Source organism: Sander vitreus, chromosome 7, assembly GCF_031162955.1.
Source record: "Sander vitreus isolate 19-12246 chromosome 7, sanVit1, whole genome shotgun sequence".
Taxonomy (NCBI): Eukaryota; Metazoa; Chordata; class Actinopteri; order Perciformes; family Percidae; genus Sander; species Sander vitreus.
Genome location: NC_135861.1, coordinates 33,594,295 through 33,616,814, shown reverse-complemented (window position 1 = coordinate 33,616,814; position 22,520 = coordinate 33,594,295). Strand labels below are relative to the sequence as shown.

Genomic DNA, 22,520 nt, shown 5'->3' with positions numbered 1-22,520 from the left:
ATCTATCGACAGCCAGGCCATAGCATCTACCTGCTGCCCACCATGGTGCTAGCCAACTTGCTGCCGTGTGACCTCAACTACTACATCAAGGGAACGTCCATCAAAGGCTCACTGCAGCCGGGAAAAGAGGCGGAGCTTCACGCTGCTGACACCTCGCAGAACATGGAGCTAGGTCAGGATTTGTCATAAGCCAGTCAATGGCTGGTGTTTACTTCCTAAACCTGTTCCTTGTCCTCACTCCTGGTGTTGCTGATGTGTGTCATTCAGGAGTCCTCCTGGAGAACTTTCCTGTGTGCAAAGAGCTGCTGATTCCTCCTGGGACTCAGAACTATGTGGTCCGCATGAGGCTGTATGACACCAACAAACATCTGCTTTGCCTCACCATCCGCATCATCCTGCGAGCGCAGGGGGCTCTGAAGATCCTGATCTCCGCCCCCTACTGGCTTATCAACAAGACTGGTAATGTTTTCTTTGTTGTAATAAAGTACAGTTAGTAGTTAATTTTACGAGAGCAAACAAACAATCCAGGCATTACTTTAAGAACAAGCTTTTCTATTTTTGTTATCATTTCTCCCTCAGGTCTGCCGTTAATTTTCCGTCAGGACAATGGCAAAGCCGATGCTGCAGGCCAGTTTGAGGAGCACGAGTTGGCCCGAAGCCTCAGTCCATTACTATTCTGCTACACTGACAAGGAGCAACCTGCTATGTAAGTGGGTGTCAAGAGTGTCAGAGCACAGACATCTGGATTATACATAATGTCTTAGGGAGTGAGCAAAGTTCTACCTCCAGGAGTTTTTATTGTAAATGATAAATGGACCGCACACACACATACCAATGGCGACAGCTTGGCTGAGGTTCAGTGTCTTGCCCAGACACCTCGACATGTGCACAGGATAGAATCCCCACCCTGTGATTAGTGGACTACCCGTTGTACCTCCTGAGTCACAGCCACCCCGTTCTCGCATCCCATGTTTTCCTCAGGTGTACTATGCGGATCGGGAAAGGGATCCACCCAGACGGAGTTCCAGGCTGGTGCCAGGGCTTCTCCCTGGACGGAGGGAGTGGAGTCAGGGCCGTAAAGGTTATCCAACATGGGAACAGGCCTGGCCTCATCTACAACATAGGCACGTTGCTACATTTACAGTACAAATGAAAGCACTAACTGGACTGGGTTAAAGTTCCTCCAATGACCTTCCGTCTCTCATCCGAGAGACCTTCTTAAATTCTGAAGAAGTGAAGAAGTCTCTGGGATTAGAGATGAAACGTCTTTGGAGCACCTTTAACCAAGTCCAGATACAAGAACCAAGAACCACATACATACATACATACATATATATATATATATATATATATATATATATATATATATATATATGTATATGTGTATGTGTGTGTGTGTGTGTGTGTTTGCTTTCCTACTACTCATGACATTCTTTTCTAGCTTAATGTCCCTGTATACAGTATCTCATTTTGCACAAAGGCATATAAGAAGAGAAATGAAATGCTGAATTGCAGTAGCATAATAGAATGGATTAGTGGCCTTTGATCAGGACTCCAATAGTCCATCCATCCATCTTCATCCGCTTATCCGGGGTCGGGTCGAGTATCGGGAATAGTATCTTTCTTATAATAATCCCTTCTTTGTATGCTTTGCATGAAAGGTCTGCAGCCTATGTTTGGCCATTAATAATAATATTTTTTGCATTGAAGCTATTGTCCTTTTTCTTGTGTGGACAGTTGTTGGTTATATGATCTTTGGCATAAACTCCTTTACTGCTTATCTGCCGCTTTGATGCATGTAGCAAAGATCTGTACTATACAACACATATCTTGACATTTCTTCTTCAATTGTTGATATTTTAACTAAAATGTCTCTGTTGCTGCTGTGACATTCTCAATGAAATGTTTGTCAGGCGATCATTGTTCGCTGTCTGATCAACACAGGCATCAGTGTGCGGAAAGGAAAAGGACGCTACCGAGACACTCACATAGTGACCTTTGCCCCGCGCTACCTGCTGGACAACCACTCCACACACAAACTGGCCTTCGCTCAGAGAGAGTTTGCCAGAGGGAAGGTGAGGAATTCAAGACATGAAACCTTCACAGGGTATTCTGGGACACACCATACATCCCTATTTCAAACCTTTATTTTATATCTCTCAATTTTTCTATTTAATGGCTTCATTTAACTCTCACCTTTTCCTGTCTGAGTTTCTACTGTGGCTATCTAAGAAAGGCAAAATGCCCAAAAAAGAATTAAATGAGCTGTTGTTGGTCTAAAACTCCTGGTTAGACTCCTAGTGTGTCCCCCAGTTTCCCCTTCAGGGGGACAATAAATAAAATATGACAGGGGTCATTAATGAAAACTTTTGTGTTGTAGGGTACGGCCAACCCTGAGGGCTACATCTCCACCCTGCCTGGCTCCAGCGTTGTCTTCCACTGGCCCCGCAACGACTACGACCAGCTGCTGTGTGTGCGTCTCATGGACACCCCCAACTGCACCTGGTCTGGAGGCTTTGAGGTCAACAAACTCAAGTCCTTCCACGTCAACATGAGGCGAGCTCCAAATACATTTACACTGGCTCTGGAAGCACCTGTTCAAATCCATCTTTGCTTTCCTTTACAAATTACAATGCATTTTTATTGGAGAAAATCACAATGTATATTTTATCCTCCTAACTTTTGCAAAGTACAACAGGAGTTATCTCAGGACACTTTACAGTTTGAGTAGGTCTATACTACACTCTATAATTTACAAAGACTCAAAAATGTCCCACAAGCAAGCATTTGGTGCGAGAGTGGTGAGGAAAAACTTCATTTAAACAGAAACCTGGGACAGACCCAGACTCTTGGTGGGCGGCCATCTGCTGCTGCCGGTTGGGACACATACAGATATACAGAAAAAATATTCATAACCATTATATCAGTTGGCATGATGCACCATGGCACTTATAGTAACAATAAAGATAATAGAACTATGACTAGAAATAATAGATGTAGCAGTGCAGGGCGTCGAGTAGGACCACGGCAGCTGCTGCCAAAAGCGACCCACCTGAACCACCAGGAAAGCATAAGAACTCCGGGGAATAAGCTCCCTGGCGCTAGGTTAGTAAGAAGCATTAAAGGGACATGAATGCACACATGGAGAGCTCATTGTTTCATAAGTTTACTCTTAAATGTGGTGACAGTGTCTGGCTCCTGAACCCAGACTGGGAGCTGGTTCCACAGGAGAGGAGCCTGGTAGCTGAAGGCTCTGGCTCCCATTCTACATTTAGAGACTCTAGGAACCACAAGTAACTCTGAATTCTGGGAGCGTAGTGCTCTAGTGGGACAATAAAGTACTATGAGCTCTTCAAGATATGAGGGTGCTAGACCATTTAGAGCTGTGTAGGTCAGGAGAAGGATTTTAAATTCAATCCTGGATTTTACATGAGAAATATGATCTCTTTTCTTAGTTCTTGTCAGAACTAGTGCTGCAGCATTCTGGATCAGCTGGAGAGTCTTAAGGGACTTTTTTGAGCATGCTGATAGTAAGGAATTACAGTAGTCCAGCCTGAAAGTAACGAATGCATGGACTAGTTTTTCTGCATCGTTTTGAGACAGCATATGTCGAATTTTGGCAATGTTACACAAATGGAATAAAGTGGGCGTTAAAGTATATACCCTGGTCAAAAATACAGTGGGGCAAAAAAGTATTTAGTCAGCCACCAATTGTACAAGTTCTCCCACTTAAAAAGATGAGAGAGGCCTGTAATTTTCATCATTGGTACACTTCAACTATGAGAGACAAAATGAGAAAAAAAATCCAGAAAATCACATTGTAAGATTTGTAATGAATTTACATCCCTCCATCCCATGGGCCCACCACCTGTGGGAGGAACCGCTGGGGTCGGGTGCGCTGCCACATGGGTGGCAGTGAAGGTCAGGGGCCTCGACGGACCAGACCCGGGCAGCAGAGGCTGGCTCTGGGGGACGTGGAATGTCACCTCTCTGTGGGGGGAAGGAGCCGGAACTTGTGCGGGAGGTGGAGCGCTACCGGTTAGATCTGGTGGGGCTTACCTCTACGCACAGTCTTGGTTCTGGAACCATACTCCTGGATAGGGGTTGGACTCTTTTCTTCTCCGGAGTTGCCCAGGGTGTGAGGCGCCGGGCGGGTGTGGGGGATACTCACAAGCCCCCGGCTGAGCGCCGCTACGTTGGAGTTTAACCCGGTGGACGAGAGGGTCGCCTCCCTACGCCTGCGGGTTGTGGGGGGGAAAAACTCTGACTGTTGTTTGTGCATATGCACCAAACAAGAGTTCAGAGTATTCGGCCTTCTTGGAGACCTTGAGTGGAGTCCTGCATGGGGCTCCAGTCGGGGACTCCATAGTTCTGCTGGGGGACTTCAACGCGCACGTGGGTAATGATGGAGACACATGGAGAGGCGTGATTGGGAGGAACGGCCTCCCTGATCTAAACCAGAGTGGTTGTTTGTTGTTGGACTTCTGTGCTAGTCATGGATTGTCTATAACGAACACCATGTTCGAACATAGGGATGCTCATAAGTGTACTTGGTACCAGAGCACCCTAGGCCAAAGGTCAATGATCGATTTTATAATCATTTCATCTGATCTGAGGCCATATGTTTTGGACACTCGGGTGAAGAGAGGGGCGGAGCTGTCAACCGATCACCATCTGGTGGTGAGTTGGGTCAGGGGGGTGGGGAAGACTCTGGACAGACCTGGTAAGCCCAAAGCGGGTAGTGCGGGTAAATTGGGAACGTCTGGAGGAGGCCCCTGTCCGACAGACTTTCAACTCACACCTCCGGCGGAGCTTTTCGTGCATCCCTGTGGAGGCTGGGGGCATTGAACCCTGAGTGGACGATGTTCAAAGTTTCCATTGCTGAAGCTGCGGTGAGGAGCTGTGGTCTTAGGGTCTTAGGTGCCTCAAGGGGCGGTAACCCACGAACACCGTGGTGGACACCGGTGGTCAGGGAAGCCGTCCGACTGAAGAAGGAGTCTTTCCGGGATATGTTATCCCAGAGGACTCCGGAGGCAGTTGCAAGGTACCGAAGGGCCCGAAGGGCTGCAGCCTCTGCCGTGAAAGAGGCAAAGCAGCGTGTGTGGGAGAAGTTCGGAGAAGACATGGAGAAGGACTTTCGGTCGGCACCAAGGTGCTTCTGGAAAACCGTTCGCCACCTCAGGAGGGGGAGCGGGGGAACCATCCAAGCTGTGTACAGTAAGGATGGGACGCTGTTGACCTCAACTGAGGAGGTAATAGGGCGGTGGAAGGAGCACTTTGAGGAACTCCTAAATCCGACTAATACGCCCTCTATGGTAGAGGCAGAGCTGGAGGATGAGGGGGGGGATTGGCATCAATTTCCCTGGTGGAGGTTGCTGAGGTAGTTAAACAACTCCACAGTGGCAAAGCCCCAGGAATTGATGAGATCCGTCCAGAAATGCTTAAAGCTCTGGGTGTGGAGGGGTTGTCTTGGTTGACACGCCTCTTCAACATTGCGTGGAAGTCTGGGACGGTGCCTAAGGAGTGGCAGACCGGGGTGGTGGTTCCCCTTTTAAAAAAGGGGGGACCAGAGGGTGTGTGCCAATTACAGGGGTATCACACTTCTCAGCCTCCCCGGTAAAGTCTACTCCAAGGTGCTGGAAAGGAGGGTTCGGTCGATAGTCGAATCTCAGGTTGAAGAGGAACAATGCGGATTCCGTCCTGGTCGTGGAACAACGGACCAGATCTTTACTCTCGCAAGGATCCTGGAGGGAGCCTGGGAGTATGCCCAACCAGTCTACATGTGTTTTGTGGATCTGGAGAAGGCGTATGACCGGGTGCCCCGGGAGATACTGTGGGAGGTGCTGCGGGAGTATGGGGTGAGGGGGTCCCTTCTCAGGGCCATCCAATCTCTGTACGACCAAAGCGAGAGCTGTGTCCGGGTTCTCGGCAGTAAGTCGGACTCGTTTCAGGTGAGAGTTGGCCTCCGCCAGGGCTGCGCTTTGTCACCAATCCTGTTTGTAGTATTTATGGACAGGATATCGAGGCGTAGTCGGGGTGGAGAGGGGTTGCAGTTCGGTGGGCTGGGGATCTCATCGCTGCTTTTTTGCAGATGGGGGTCAAAATGATCACAAGAACGGTGAGCAAAAATCCCAGAACCACACGGGGGGACCTAGTGAATGACCTGCAGAGAGCTGGGACCAAAGTAACAAAGGCTACCATTAGCAACACACTACGCCGCCAGGGACTCAAATCCTGCAGTGACAGATGTGTCCCCCTGCTTAAGCCAGTACATGTCCAGGCCCGTCTGGAGTTTGCTAGAGAGCATTTGGATGATCCAGAAGAGGATTGGGAGAATGTCATATGGTCAGATGAAACCAAAATAGAACTTTTTGGTAAAAACTCAACTCGTCGTGTTTGGAGGGGAAAGAATGCTGAGTTGCATCCAAAGAACACCATGCCTACTGTGAAGCATGGGGGTGGAAACATCATGCTTTGGGGCTGTTTTTCTGCAAAGGGACCAGGACGACTGATCCGTGTAAAGGAAAGAATGAATGGGGCCATGTATCGTGAGATTTTGAGTGATAACTCTTCCACAACAGCAAGCAAGGGCATTGAAGATGAAATGTGGCTGGGTCTTTCAGCATGACAATGATCCCAAACACACCACCCGGGCAATGAAGGAGTGGCTTCGTAAGAAGCATTTCAAGGTCCTGGAGTGGCCTAGCCAGTCTCCAGATCTCAACCCCATAGAAAATCTTTGGAGGGAGCTGAAAGTCTGTGTTGCCCAGCGACAGCCCCAAAACATCACTGCTCTAGAGGAGACCTGCATGGAGGAATGGGCCAAAATACCAGCAACAGTGTGTGAAAACCTTGTGAAGACTTACAGAAAACGTTTGACCTCTGTCATTGCCAACAAAGTGTATATAACAAAGTATTGAGATTAACTTTTGTTATTGACCAAATACTTATTTTCCACCATAATTTGCAAATAAATTTATAAAAAATCCTACAATGTGATTTTCTGGATGTTTTTTTCTAATTTCGTCTCTCATAGTTGAAGTGTACCTATGATGAAAATTACAGGCGCCTCTCATCTTTTTAAGTGGGAGAACTTGCACAATTGGTGGCTGACTAAATACTTTTTTGCCCCACTGTAACTGCAATACTGCATACAAGTTTTCTGACAGTAGTTGGAGGCCAGGGCAATGCCATCCAGAGTAGCTATGTCTTTAGATAATGAGGTTAGGAGGTGTTTAGGGCCCAGCACAATAACTTTTTTGTCTGAGTTTAACATCAGGGAATTTTAGGTCAGCCAGGATTTTATGTCCTTAATGTATGCTTGAAGTTTAAAGCTACAGTGAGTAGTTTCTGTCTCCCCCATGAGGAATTCTAAGTAATGACAACAAAACTGTCGGCACGTCCACATGATACAAGCCTTCCGCGCGCATCGACACCCCCTATATATATATATATATATATATATATATATATATATATATATATATATATATATATATATATTAGGGCTGTCAAAATACTAGCGTTAATTTTGATTAATTAATAATAATTATAATTATAATATAATAATAATAATAATACGCCGATTAATCTATTCCATATTGAGGTTTGACCCAGAGCCGTTCTAGCACCATTGGACTGTAAAATGATTCCTGCCAACCCTGGCTACCGAAATCTGGTGCCACTGATATGTCTGCTCTTCTCTCTGATGCTCTGAAGACAATACAGGCAACACAAACACCGCTGCACGTGACGCTAGTTAACACTATACTCAACAGCAGCTAACGTTAGCCTACCGCTAGCTAGTAGCTGGATTAAAAACGGTTAAAATGCTGACCGCTAACACTAAACGGTGTAAAGTGTGACTGTGTTTTACTGTAGAGGATGGCCTTAGCAATAAACAAGCCTTCTTTAATGTCACCGACTGTTGTTTAGTACTTTTTATTTCTTTTCTTTTTTTACTTTCTTAAAAAGTATCGGTTCAGGCACTGTTAATTATGTATGCGATTCATATATATATATATATATATATATATGAACTGTCAATCAATTTGTTATTTTTTTAATATTTGAATATTTAATGCTCAAATGCAGCTTGTTATAAATATGTCCTACACTACTCAGGCTTATGCATTGTCAATGCCACTATCAGCATGTGGTTGTTGTTACACATTCTGTCCACTAGAGGGACTTCTAACATTAGCCTGGCCTTGAAGGGGACCTACGTCATGGCACGTTGTATTTCTGGCACGCCACTTTGTTTACATTCATTTTCCACCACGAGCACACAGCGACAAACACAAATCAACAGAGAACTCTGGAACTAAATATTATCTAACAAGTGTAGTGAAGCGGCTCTGTTGTAAAGGCTAACGGTGCTCGGTTAGCACAATGACATCATGTTAGGAAGCACATCCAAAACCATTTGTCATAAACTAAGTAACATTAGTGTTAGCCACGATGCAAACTGCATTGATAACTACGCCAAACGATGCTGTCACTACTATTTTAGTGATTTATAAGCAACCTGCTTCTTGCAGATGGTCACATTACTGAGAATACAGCTGTTAGAAGGTAATATATGAAGTTGACAGGTTTTAAGTGGATCTTGTTTTAAACAGGGACACACTGGGGAACTGTTTTTTCCTGCGGACTGAGATCACCCTGAAAGGAGCCACCTACCAGATCTCCTTCTCTGACACTGACCAGCTGCCTCCACCCTTCCGCATCGACAACATCTCTGAGGTGAGCCACTGGTAAGGCAGCTTCAGAGCTGTTACTCAGGGTGGACACAAGAACTTACTGGACTACCAGTTGTCTCTCCATGAGCTCCATGTGTCTTTGTGGTCTGGACACGATGAAACCATTGTGTTGTACACAGCAACAGAAGCAGTTAGTTGTGAAGAATAAAAAAGAGAGATCAACACATTCCATTGTTTGAATGCCTTCAGGTGCCGATCCAGTTCTGGCAGCATGGTGTGGCTGACCTGCGCCTGCACACTGAGGTGAAGGCCGGCTCGGTGCTGGACTATGCCTGTGATGAGCCCACACTGCCCCCCTACCTGGCACTGACTGTGAAGGGAGCTGGATCCTCAGAAGTCACATCCGACATGAACTTCTTCAGAGAATACAACAAGCTCTACTACGAGAACTTCATCTACATCGCAGCCACACACACGTTCTCACCGTATGGACCAACTCATAATAGCAGCATTTAATGAAACAGATTTCATTACAGATTCATTACAGATTCTCATATTTAAAGATTATTAAGCAGCATAATTTTGTTGATGCAGGAATATTGAGAAGAGACCTGTTGGGAAGAAGCGGCTGGTGAGCTGTGCTGAACTGGTTCTCGATGTGGACACCAAGACTCAAAGGGTCATCCTGAAAAAGAAGGTACTGTTTTAGTTTAATATGACCCCGAATGAACAAAGAGATTTGGATCAAATTGGGGGTAGGATGGCAAACAATAAAAGTGATTTTAAAAAGTTGGAAAAAGCATGAGCTGTTTAAATAGTCATTGTTGTGCAAGTTTAGGGGGGGAAACAGTTGATTGATTGATTGCCAGAAAATAAAAACTAATAATGATAATTAGGGATGTCCCGATCCAGATTGCAAGTAGCGGATCAGAGCCGATATGGCAATTTTTTAACTGATCAGAGATCAGCATTCACTCCAAATACCTTACTAAGTTCATTTACATCACCTCCTTTAATCACACACGGCCTGCGCCACAGACACACCGCCAGACTGCCTGGATGCCAGAACTTTCCAACCAACATGGCGTCCAGAGAGTGTCGTAGCTTGCCAGCCCTTGGCAACAAGTAAAAAAAGTCCTTTCTTCGTTAATCATCCGTTTTACAGAAGCAGTCTACTCCAATTCTCCACACTTCTTCTGTGATTCCACCAGGAAACCACACTTTCGATTCTACGATAGTTCTCCCCTTGGGGAAGTGAAGTGAACTCTTGGATAATCAATGGTGAATTCAAATTATACCACCTTGTAGCACTACAGGGACATCCATAATGATAATGTTGAAACTTGATCAAAAATGCCATGTGAGCATGTGGTTTTTCTCTGCTTTATATAAATGTAAAGTGAATATTTGACTGTGGCACAAAATAAGATCTTTCCTTGGGCTCTGGGAAATGGTGATTGGCAATTGTATCACACTTGTCTGGCTTTTTTAGACTTAAATTGAAAAAAAAAACTACCTTGCAGCCCATGACAAGCATAGAGACAAAGTGCACTAATGACTGTGTTGTAAGGTGTAGTGTGATTGTGGTGCAGGAGCCGGGGAAGCGCTCCCAGCTGTGGAGGATGACCGGCGCCGGCATGCTGTGTCATGAAGGCTCGTCTCCACCACAGAGCAAGCCGGCACAGCCACGCCCACTGGACTCCTCTTTGGTGCTGGACATCGCCGGGCTGGCAGCTGTTAGTGACAACAGGTCTGTACTGTGTATATAAGCTACACACACACACACACACACACACACACACACACACAAACAGACACACACACACACACACAGATATTTCTCCCAGTCAGCTGTGGACACTGGACCATAACCTGGGAGGAAGATTGGATGTGACGGGTGTCTCTTTCTCTACTTGTTGGTCTCTCCCAGCTTTGAGCCGCTGATGCTGAGAAGGCCGGACTCCCGCCGCAGCACCACCCAGACGTGGTACTTCAGCTCAGGCATGCTGACCTGCGGCCTTCCCCGGCTGGTAGTACAGGTGGGTGTTTTCCATTTCACTATGCATCATGTGACTGATAGGACAGGAAGAAAGGGTAACATAATAACAATGGGTCAGCCCTCCCTAAGTGGAAATCTGCTCTAGTGGCTACAACAAGCTATGTTTGTAAGTATGTTGTTCATTTAATATTTCCACACACGTCTTCGATGTGAAAATATTGCGAGTTTCCTCTACACTGCTGTGGAGTTGAGAGTCCTTGTTGAGTTGTTTTTGTGACCGAAGCCTTGTGCATTCAGGTGAAGGGCGGGGGGGCAGGTCTGTGTGACGGAGCACAGGTAGTGCTGGGACCAGACTCTGGGCTGATGGAGCCGGGCCCCGGGCAGCAGTTTATCAACCAGAAGATGAGACCTGGTTCTGGGGTGCTGTCGGTCCAGGTGCTGCCAGACGGACCCACTCGTGTCCTGCAGGTGAGACAGTCCCGGGGGCACGTCAGGTCCTGTGCAGAGCGTTTGATGTTACAGGAAAGATCAAAAGCAGCTACAGTTTGCCCTTTCTGGAGTTCCACACACCAGGATGCTTTTAATGAAATACAAATGAAACAGGAAGACTACCGAAACAACAAAATCACATGGCGTAGGTTGCTATGGCAATACATATAAATGTTACAAAGTCCATATTGCTTTACTATACTATATATATTACACATTTACACAGATTGTTTCTGCTTGTGTTCAGACACTGACAATCAGATACCAGCTTTGTTCAGAATGTGAAAGATCCCCCAACAGCTGATAATATCTACATTTTCATTTACAGTGGTGGTGAACCTAATCTTTTCTGTTTGTTTGTAGATCAGTGACTTCAATCAGAGGAGAATGATCCGGAGCTCAGCCAGCACAGAGCAGGACAGGGCCAAAGACCCTGTGAAGAAGGGGGAGCCTGAGCAGGAGCTGGAGGTACGAGTAACAACGCTCTGTCACTGACATTCATCAATCCCCACTTGTTCCTTATGTTTAGTACATTTTCCTGATTTTGTTTATGTTTAAAAACCATCTGTGTCCGGTACCGGGCGGTGTGTCTCTCAGAGAGAGCTGTCATCTTCTTTGTATTCCTTCCCAGGTGTTGGTGAACCTGGAGGAAGGTGTGGGCGTGTCTCTGGTCAACAAGGTTCCTGAGGAGCTTGTATTCACGACGCTGTCTGGTATCAATGTCCATTTCACCCGCATTGCTGCCAACCAGGTGCTGGAGCTCAGTATTCAAAACATCCAGGTGAGGGATTTGTACAACACTATTTCATACAAAAGCAGTTCAGAATGCTTACATGATAATAAAACAGTAACACAGAAAGGCAGAGCACTGACTGCATGTCTCAGACAGTGAAATGATGAGTTGTGTGTCGTCGGCATTGCTGTGTTTTCTGATGTAGCCAAGGGAAAGGGAGCTGGGACAAAAAGACTCCGCACAGTATGTTTATTGGAAAGAGTGTGCCAACCCACTGAAGGACAGTGTCCCTCTCAGTTCATCATCATACCCAGCACAGGCCCATTCAGAAGGAAACAGCTGGTGTAAAAACAGCTGGTTCCCAGGGCTGACCTCACCATTCCGATCAAATGTTTGTGTGCTCATCAGATGGACAACCAGCTGCTAGGCACCACCCAGCCTGTGATGCTGTGTGTGACACCCAGCTCCAGCGACAGCAGCGACAGCAGCACCAGCGACAGCGGGCCCGCCCTGCAGCTCAACTCGGTCAAGGTTCCCAGCAGCCTGGTGCTCACCCATCTGTTCAAGGTGAGTGTCACTGAATCACTGCTGTGTTACTGTCAAAAGAAAAACCTCACAGACATTTGTAGTGTGCCAGAGAATACTGGACAGTAATATCAGGAACTGCTGATGTGTTGACAGCACCTGATGGTGACGGCCCGGCGCTTCACAGTTATCATCGAGGAGAAGCTGCTGCTCAAGCTGCTCAGCTTCTTTGGATACGGACAGACAGGAGCTGGTGGGTCGTTAGTTGAATGTCATTGTTCTGTTTGTGTGATGCTGTCACTTAAATGGTTGTTTTTGCTTAAAAATTTAAAAAAAAATAACGAATGAATAATGAATGCAGAGCTGGAGAAGTTGGATGAAAACATCCACGAGAAGCCCAGCGAGGACGCAGGATCTCCCAAACGTTACTACTTTGAGAACCTGAAGATCAGCATCCCGCAGGTCAAACTGAGTGTCTTCACCTCGCACAAGCTGCCTCCTGATCTCAAGGTAACCCAACATAACATGTATGATCGTCAAGAAAATAAAAAGAGAGCAACTCCCCCTAAAACCAATCTCCTTCCTATAATACTCAAAAAAAGTATTCATACAATTAATTACATTATAATTACATTACATGTCATTTAGCTGACGCTTTTATCCAAAGTGACATACACTTGCTGTACGAAGCAACTAGGGGTTAAGTGTCTTGCTCAGGGACACGTTGGTTGATGTATTGCAGTGGGAATCAAACCCAGATTTCCCACACCAAAGACGTGTCATATCCACTGCACCACCCCCATATTAATATCAATAAACGTGTTGAAAGTGAGCATTAAGATATAGTTGCAGATAGTCTGTTATGCTGAGAAATACACACATAAAAGCACATAACAGAAATATTTTTAATGTGACAATAATTTACAATAACAGAGAATTGCATAGATCACTTACCTGATAGAATATTTTATTTTATTTTATTGTTTATCTGGGACAATACCTATAACATTATCACAACCAGATGTGAAAGATGCCCTCTGCTAATTTGCAGTTTTATAGCTTTAATAGTACCAGTAAAGGCATATCAATTATCAGTTACTCAAAAATCTGTCTTAACATTGTTAACAAGACCTTAGCACAGCCAGCTGACAGCAAAGTATTAAAACAGCAGTAGATCAATGATTTATAAACTGTACTGATAAGAGGTTGTGGTTAAACATGATTTTAGTTGTAAGCTTTGTCCATCAGGGATCACAGAAATGTCATGCTACTTCCTGTTACCACATGATGTCACTGTGTGACTTCCTGTTCCACCAGCTGCTCTGCCTTCCCATGGTTTCTCATGTATTCTTCATATGGATGTGTTTTTGTCCCTCGAGGCTCTGAAAGGCACGCTGGGCTTTCCTCTGGTTCGCTTTGAAGATGCTGTCATCAACATGTACCCGTTCACCAGAGTGCACCCCTACGAAACCCAGGAGATCATCATCAACGACATCCTTAAGCACTTCAGAGAGGTAAACCCATTTGGAAGTCTAGTCTGAACTCTCAACAATATCAGAATTTCTAAATAACACAATGTCCATTCAGCACAGTCATGCTACTCTTTGGCATCCTATCTTCTACAGAAGGAGTTTTCCAAAAAACTAACCCTGAAGCATTTCTGACACTGCTGTCTCATAAGCCATTTTCTTTATAGATTTAAGATACCTTCCACTATGCTCAGTAACCTATGGGATGTATGTGGAAAAGCTTTCCTCTTTCACTGTTCCAGAGAAATGCATCCACCTCTACGCTCACACATAGTACAGCTGCTACACCTTGTACTTAAAGTGGAAATATGAATTCTATTTTTGCAAAGTAAAGATCATTTGCATCGCTACATGGACATATCTAACAGACACAGGTGAGTGATGTGATGTGGTTTGTGTCAGGTCAGTACTGTGTAGTGTTTTCTGTGTGTAGGAGCTGATCAGCCAGGCAGCTCAGATTCTGGGCTCTGTGGACTTCCTGGGAAACCCCATGGGCCTCCTCAACGACGTCAGCGAGGGCGTCTCTGAGCTCATCAAGTACGGCAACGTGGGGGGGCTCATACGCAATGTGACCCATGGTGTGTCCAACTCTGCTGCCAAGGTACGCCTCTGTGTACACGTGTTCCAGCTGTATGCTCCTGTGTGTTCAACAGGTGGACACGTTAAGAAACACAATGCAGCAAGCAATCCATTCAAATAGAATGATTTGTGATGCCCAGTGTGAACAGAAAAGAAGGTTGTAAAAATGTAGCAGAGTAAATAAAAGCATGTGAACATTGATATGATGTGAACACCTTCCTGTGTTGTCTGGATGTCAGTTTGCAGGGACTTTATCAGACGGGCTAGGGAAGACCATGGACAACCGGCACCAGAGCGAGCGAGAGTACATCAGATACCACGGAGCCACCAGTGGAGAGCACCTGGTCGCAGGGATCCATGGACTGGCTCATGGTACCCACTGGCTCCAGCAGGCACAAAACATCACTTACACCTACAAATCTCATATTTTTATTTGCAAAAATAAAATACTGAACCTGTGCCTGCAAACTTATAATAAAAAAAAAAGTTATAAACAAGTTAATATGATGTATGCGAACATGGCCGGTAGAAAAAATGAATGTACTTTTAGTGCCATAATCTGTACAAATGGCAAAAGTAGTGAATATCCTAACATGCTTTCATGTTAGCTCAGCTAGTGATCTGTCAGACCCTGGATTTGAATAAGGTAAACCTGGTGAGGAAGAATTGTCGCTCCCACTGTTGCTGAGTGTTTCTGCCCCCCCTCCCCCCAGGTATCATTGGAGGCATGACGAGCATCATCACATCCACAGTGGAGGGCGTGAAGACGGAGGGTGGAGTCAGCGGCTTCTTCTCAGGCCTGGGTAAAGGTCTGGTGGGCACTGTGACCAAACCGGTGGCTGGAGCTCTGGACTTTGCCTCGGAGACGGCACAGACGGTCCGGGAAATGGCTAGTCTCAGTAACCACAGGTAGGTGGAGAATTATGGCACATTATGAGGTATGGTCAATGTCTTTTTAGAATGATGACATGATGAAGTGACGTTGTGTTCCGTGTCCCTGGTAGTTGTCACGGCACTACTGAGCTTTATAATGAGTTTCAGCACATAGTCAAGCTGTCCGAGCCACACATTTACTGCCGTGGTTCACTCTCCGCACTTTCATAGCTGCAGCAGGCAGCTGTTGTCAGTGATACGCTGTCCTCTACCTGCTCAGCACCAAACCGCAGGCAAGACACAGTTATAGAGACGAGAGGGTGAACATAGAGGAGCATTTAGCAGCTTAAGAGATGGAGATTTCCCTCAGAAGCTAGTGGAGACCAAAAGCAAAGAGTAATAAATGGACACCAGTCCAAATAAACGATTATGTTGCTCCGTAACTGCTGGATGTTAAAATAACCCTAACTGTTAGCTAACAAATGACCCTTATCAACTGAAAGAGTGATTAAATGTCACGGTTGCTGCTGCCCCCAAGTGACCAAACAAATCCGTTCTTGTGTTTTAAGGTTCAGGAAAGATGGTGATTTTAGTTCCATATTGAGAAAGTGAATGCATGTTGCCTTGGGTTACTTTTGACTTTCATACCTCAACCAAACGCTTTAATGTTGAAATACAAATCTAAAAACATTAACCATGCTGTATTTTCCATGAGAGTCTATTGAAAATAAACATTTTGCAGATTGATCAGTGTGAACATTTTGCCGTTTCATTTTTGTATTGCATAAATGTTAAAACAAATGGGCGAGCAGACAAAGAAATTCAAACTCCTCATCAACAAGGGTATAAATATGTGGCCAGTACCAACACTATGAAGTGTGTGTGTGTGAAGTGTGTGCTTGCTGTGTTGATCAGGCTCAGTGTACAACGCGTCAGGAAGCCTCGCTGCTGTAAGGGTCCTCAGGGTCTGCTGCCTCGACACTCGGCCACGCAGGCCGACGGCCAAGAACAGCTGTTCCGCCTCACTGACAACATCCACTCGGAGTTGTGAGTCTCACTCATTGCATTGCATTCTCCACGCTGTGTGCTCTGATACCCTGATCACCCTCATCCCTCTGTTTTTCACACCAGCTTCATCGCTGTGGAGCCCATCGACAGCTACTGCGTCCTTATCTCCTCCAAAGTGGTGTATTTCCTGCGGCCGGGGGAATACGTGGACCGCGAGGCCATCTTCCTGGAGGTCAAGTACGACGACCTGTACCACTGTCTCGTCTCTAAGGATCATGGGAAGGTATATGTGCAGCTTACCAAGAAAGCTGAGAGCACCAGCAGTGGTATGGCCATCCCTGGCCCCTCCCACCAGAAACCCATGGTGAGACACTCTGACTCATTTCAGATTGACAGTCTCTGGATAGTACGACTGGTTAAGGATCACCCAAATTACATAAAAATATTAAATATAATTCTCCTGTATCAGTCCATGCAGCTGCTTCTGGTTCTGTTTGTCTCTGAGGTTTCTGCCTAAACCCCAATGCAATGGAGCTGAATGGAATTTAGTTTTTGCTACCTTGAAAAGATTGACTGTAACTGTAAAAAATTTTCATTTTTGGTAGGAATTATTCCATAAATTCAGTCCTGAGGTTTGTGGATTATCCAGAGAAACGGGAACATTTCCCAGGTAACAGGAACCTTTTTAGCAACTATACCTGCGTTGCGACCGAAGGAACCGGGGACTAAAATACTTCCTGTAGAATAGTTTTATAGCTTTTGCGGCAGTACTTTCCAAAGGTTCAGGAACCTTAGGGGGTGGAGTTTGCAGGGCTGACCATCGCTGATTGGGCGAACACAGACACTGTGGCAACTACAGCTTTAGGTTAAGAAGTTTACCCCAGTTCTCTGAAACATGAGAGGTATCTCACTATGGGGGTGCTCATTACACTGTCCCCCAGAAGCTCCAGTCCACAGCGCCAGTCAGGACGGACTGCTATGAGAGCCTGACACAATGCTATCTCTTCAGTCGAAAAAAGCACACCTCGCCTTGCTCCACTGAAGACCTGTCACCAACACATAGCCAGTTAGATAGATATATTCACTGACGCGGGATGAGGTTTTAGTAAAACCTTGGAATCCCGCAACTGTATACACGACAGGTTTACTGACGGTCAAATTAGCAGTGTGAGCAATTTAAGCTCTACCTGTTGCAATGGCTCGAAAGGTCTGCATGCAGTGCTTCACCCGCTTCCCCTCACAGTGTTTCTGCATGGTGGCTACCGCTGGGCTGAATAAGCCTTTGGGGTCCACAGGGATATCAAGAAGTTGAGTCTTCATTTTCCTCGAGAGGCTAGATAGCTAGCTCTCTCTTGAGCAAACGCAGGCAGGCAGAAATCTGTCACCACTCCCAGTTCTTCCCACAGGTGTGGTTGAGGTTTAGCCTGGTGCCTGCTGGAGTTTTCCCTTGTAGTGAGACATGGTGGTCAGTGAGGACTTCTGACAGTGAGTACGTGCTGTTTGGAGATCCGCTGCACTCCCCGCCCCACCTCATTGGCTTTGCAGCCGCTGGGAGATTAAAGCGCTTAACATCCTCCTCATCTTTTCCAGAAGCGAGGCTAATGGACCTGAGTCCGAGTCATCCCACGCCATGTTCCTGTGCTCCGCCTTGGGGCTGGCCTCGTTGCTCGTTGGTTAGCTGGGACACGGCGTCAGCTGGGTGACATCACTGCTGCACTCCATTATTTTTGTAGTCTAAAGTTGAGAGTAAACTTACACAACTAACAGCTCTTAAACAAACTTATTTTTTCAAACACCGTGAAAACCGATAATTACAGATGGGTCAGTCACTACTGATTGGTTAGACAAAACGGCAGCTTACCCTGATTATCAGGCTCATGTTGCTCTCTAAACTATTTTAAATGTCTTTGTTCTATGCTTTGACCACCAAACTAAACTCCATTCTTCTCCATTGCTATTTGTATATCTGTATGTGTACTGACTGTGGAATTAGATATCCTCTGGGATTTTAAATCTAATTATATTATTGGTGGAGATCTTGAAACCTGAATAAATAAAACCCTTAACACTGATGCACTGACCATCGGCTAAATTCCCCTTTGAATTAGCAACTTGGAGTTAGTCCGAGACATCTCTCTGTTCTTCATGACAACCTTTCTTATGTTGCAATCTAGGGTTGGGTAGTGAACTCTGTACTTTATTTGGGTACCGACCGAATTACGTCTGTACCACCGAGGACCGATTCACGTTAAATCAAGCAGTACCAAATGACGGTCCCTGAGAGCTGAGTACCAAAAAAAACCTTCTGTTGGGTACCGAAATCAAATTTCAGGTACCAGTAACAATATGAACAGTACCCAACCCTATTGCGATCAGACTACACAACATTTGTGTCAGGTTGTATCAGAATCAGCCCAATAGCGGACCAACCCCACACATTTCGGGTGTCAGAAACAAAATATAAGACAGTTGCTGGGTTTATCGTGTGTAGTGAGGCAAAGTAGGAGACAACCAAGACATCACCTGAAATGCCTGAAGATGTCGGGGCAAAAAGACTACTGTAATATAAATACTGCAAATATATTTTCCATCTCCCACAGTGACACTTGTACAACTTGTCTGGTGACCCTGCCCTATAAGGGCAGAGTGCTCTTCAGCTGTAAATATGGAGAAGACACTAGTGACGCTTGACTTAATTAGAGTAACCAATGTCTCTTTGTCTGATCCCAGCATTGGTGTTTCCACTCTGGTAAAACCTTGTAACAATCCTCTCCATAGGTCCATGTGAAGAGTGAGAGTCTCGCCATCAAAATCTCTCAGGAAATCAACTATGCCAAGAGTCTGTACTACGAGCAGCAGCTAATGCTGCCTGCCAGCGAGAACGAAGACTGCTTACTGCTCGAGTCCTGATCACATGACTTTCTTAGAAGGATTACTAACGTTTTTAAATCCTGGGAAGGTGATGGCTTTTATTGATTTTTGTAGGCCTCAGTATTTTAAAGAGTTAGACAAACTGCAGTAAAGAGAAGAGTCAGTCTAGTCACGTGGCCTGATGTTTGGCAAAGCACATGACATAAATCACATATGCAAGGCGGTGTTAGTTTGACTCAGTATATGTAGAAAACACTGGTTTCTGTGTTTCTATGGCTGCTGATGGCAGCAGGTGTACACAGTACTATGTTTGTGAATACAGAAATGTAAATAGAGCTACATACCAATACTATAAACCAGTGTACATACTGTATTAATAATGAAGTATGAAGAATAATGTGAAATGTAACAAACTGCCTTTGCAACTCTATTTTGTGTATAAGAGACTATTAGTTGAGGGGGGTGGGGGGTTGAATTGCACTGACACAGGGAGGGAAGGGACCTGCAGCCCTTTCTCCCACTGAAGCTGCCTGTCATTGTCTTTGCCTTTTACAATCGCAGACCTCCAGGTCTGACATGTCTACTTTTATTTACCAAGCCTTTTTTAACGAGGCCAGTCTTTCTACGCAGAGTTCTCTAAAGGACACAGTGTGCACGTCCTTCCTTCTAACCAGATTCACTCTAAATTGTACACAACTTGTTGAAGAGTATTGGTCTTTGGGTTTTGATTTGGTGTCAGATAAGATTTTCTAGAGTGGAGTTGAGGACAGGTGGTAGTGGACTATGGTGGAGATGTGATATATATAACGTTCACATGGACACTGCTTCAAATAAAGATCTACAACTGGAGCACACACTGTGTGGGACTTATTTCCAAACCTTCGGCCGATGTGGAATCCTATTTGAAACTGCTGGCTAAAGATAATTGTATATACAGTATGATTATTATTCACGAAGGTGGTAATGATACCCGATTATGCAAATCGGAGATCAATAAAATGAATGTTGAGTCTGTATGTGCATATGCAAAGACAATTTCAGACTCATTCTCTGGACCCCTGCCAAACTTGATCGGCAATGACATATACAGCCACCAGTGTTGTAATCGAGTCACCAACTGTCGAGTCCGAGTTGAGTCTCGAGTCCCCAGTGTTCGAGTCCGAGTCGGGTCACCATTAGCTGAGTTTGAGTCTGAGTCGAATCTCGGGTCCCCAGTGTTCAAGTCCAAGTCAAGTCGTCAAGGTTGAGTCTGTTGAATTCCAAGACTGCTTACATTTCTCCATTCTGGCACCTTTTAAAGAGCTGAAGAGGGTCTACATTAAACAAAATGACACCACTGTCACGATTGCAAAGGGAGTTTATTTACTGACTTTTTTCTAAAAAAACATTTAGCGGTGCTCTTTCCAGCATTGGATGTAAAATTCATGTAGGCAAACTTCACGATCCGGGGCCCTTTTCTCTGCATTTTCCAAATGTGAACATGTAGTAGAGAGCCCGCAAATCATGCCCTACAGTTGCATATATCAATATAAATTCCTTTGTTATGGGAGTAGTGAAAGTAAGAGCGAGAATGCAGCGTTAAGTGAGTGATGTCAGTGAGTGTGTTGTCAAGCAAGGACAGCGAGCGGTAGCGGTGTCCGACTGAGAAGCGTATGTGTGGCTGTGAAGAAAAAGTGAGAGGAAAAAAAGAGATCCCAAAGATGATGTAAAGTGAGTTAACAATAAACAAGAAGCTTTTCAAGACATGGTGGCTTCATTTTTTGTCGGTGAAGTAAAGGGTGTTACCCCCAAAAGAACATCAGCCCTGGATAGACGTACGTCTCCCCAGCTGCTCGTCTCCCAAGCTGCTTCCCGGCCTGTCTTGGAATCCAAAACAGGAAAAGTGTAACATCTTACATCAAATGTTTATAACCTATTAAGTCAGAAACTTCATCCAACGTCTGATTTTACAGTGGGACAAAAAAGTATTTAGTCAGCCACCAATTGTGCAAGTTCTCCCACTTAAAAAATGAGAGAGGCCTGTAATTTTCATCATAGGTACACTTCAACTATGAGAGACAAAATGAGAAGAAAAAAAAATCCAGAAAATCACATTGTAGGATTTTTAATGAATTTATTTGCAAATTATGGTGGAAAATAAGCATTTGGTCAATAACAAAAGTTCATCTCAATACTTGGTTATATACACTTTGTTGGAAATGACAGAGGTCAAACGTTTTCTGTAAGTCTTCACAAGGTTTTCACACACTGTTGCTGGTATTTTGGCCCATTCCTCCATGCAGATCTCCTCTAGAGCAGTGATGTTTTGGGGCTGTCGCTGGGCAACACAGACTTTCAGCTCCCTCCAAAGATTTTCTATGGAGTTGAGATCTGGAGACTGGCTAGGCCACTCCAGGACCTTGAAATGCTTCTTACGAAGCCACTCCTTCGTTGCCCGGGCGGTGTGTTTGGGATCATTGTCATGCTGAAAGACCCAGCCACGTTTCATCTTCAATGCCCTTGCTGATGGAAGGAGGTTTTCACTCAAAATCTCACGCTACATGGCCCCATTCATTCTTTCCTTTACACGGATCAGTCGTCCTGGTCCCTTTGCAGACAAACAGCCTCAAAGCATGATGTTTCCACCCCCATGCTTCACAGTAGGTATGGTGTTCTTTGGATGCAACTCAGCATTCTTTCCCCTCCAAACACGACGAGTTGAGTTTTTACCAAAAAGTTCTATTTGGTTTCATCTGACCATATGACATTCTCCCAATCCTCTTCTGGATCATCCAAATGCTCTCTAGCAAATTCCAGACGGACCTGGACATGTACTGGCTTAAGCAGGTGGACACGTCTGTCACTGCAGGATTTGAGTCCCTGGCGGCGTAGTGTGTTACTGATGGTAGCCATTGTTACTTTGGTCCCAGCTCTCTGCAGGTCATTCACTAGGTCCCCCCGTGTGGTTCTGGGATTTTTGCTCACCGCTCTTGTGATCATTTTGACCCCACAGGGTGAGATCTTGCGTCGAGCCCCGGATTGAGGGAGGTTATTAGTGGTCTTGTATGTCTTCCATTTTCTTATAATTGGTCCCACAGTTGATTTCTTCACACCAAGCTGCTTACCTATTGCAGATTCAGTCTTCCCAGCCTGGTGCAGGTCTACAATTTTGTTTCTGGTGTCCTTTGACAGCTCTTTGGTCTTGGCCATAGTGGAGTTTGGAGTGTGACTGT

The 22,520-nt window shown here is 45.3% G+C and overlaps 1 protein-coding gene across 5 annotated transcripts in view; it reads left to right on the top strand.

Annotated features, from left to right (window-relative positions):
* Positions 1-20,157, top strand: part of vps13d (vacuolar protein sorting 13 homolog D) — an 81,396-nt gene extending 61,239 nt beyond the window's left edge. For all 5 annotated transcript variants that reach the window (XM_078255989.1, XM_078255990.1, XM_078255988.1 and 2 more), the window contains 24 exons: positions 1-172; positions 268-459; positions 580-706; positions 982-1,124; positions 1,945-2,075; positions 2,381-2,556; positions 8,622-8,745; positions 8,952-9,187; positions 9,297-9,399; positions 10,295-10,452; positions 10,633-10,741; positions 10,999-11,169; positions 11,554-11,658; positions 11,822-11,971; positions 12,332-12,490; positions 12,605-12,701; positions 12,810-12,958; positions 13,828-13,962; positions 14,411-14,578; positions 14,796-14,928; positions 15,270-15,465; positions 16,345-16,476; positions 16,561-16,801; positions 19,216-20,157. The exon at positions 1-172 is cut by the window's left edge and continues 76 nt beyond it. In XM_078255989.1, coding sequence (XP_078112115.1) covers positions 1-172; positions 268-459; positions 580-706; positions 982-1,124; positions 1,945-2,075; positions 2,381-2,556; positions 8,622-8,745; positions 8,952-9,187; positions 9,297-9,399; positions 10,295-10,452; positions 10,633-10,741; positions 10,999-11,169; positions 11,554-11,658; positions 11,822-11,971; positions 12,332-12,490; positions 12,605-12,701; positions 12,810-12,958; positions 13,828-13,962; positions 14,411-14,578; positions 14,796-14,928; positions 15,270-15,465; positions 16,345-16,476; positions 16,561-16,801; positions 19,216-19,347 — 3,639 coding nt within the window. In that variant the 3' untranslated portion in view covers positions 19,348-20,157. The remainder of the gene's footprint in view (positions 173-267; positions 460-579; positions 707-981; positions 1,125-1,944; positions 2,076-2,380; positions 2,557-8,621; positions 8,746-8,951; positions 9,188-9,296; positions 9,400-10,294; positions 10,453-10,632; positions 10,742-10,998; positions 11,170-11,553; positions 11,659-11,821; positions 11,972-12,331; positions 12,491-12,604; positions 12,702-12,809; positions 12,959-13,827; positions 13,963-14,410; positions 14,579-14,795; positions 14,929-15,269; positions 15,466-16,344; positions 16,477-16,560; positions 16,802-19,215) is intronic.
* Positions 20,158-22,520: the final 2,363 nt, after the last annotated feature.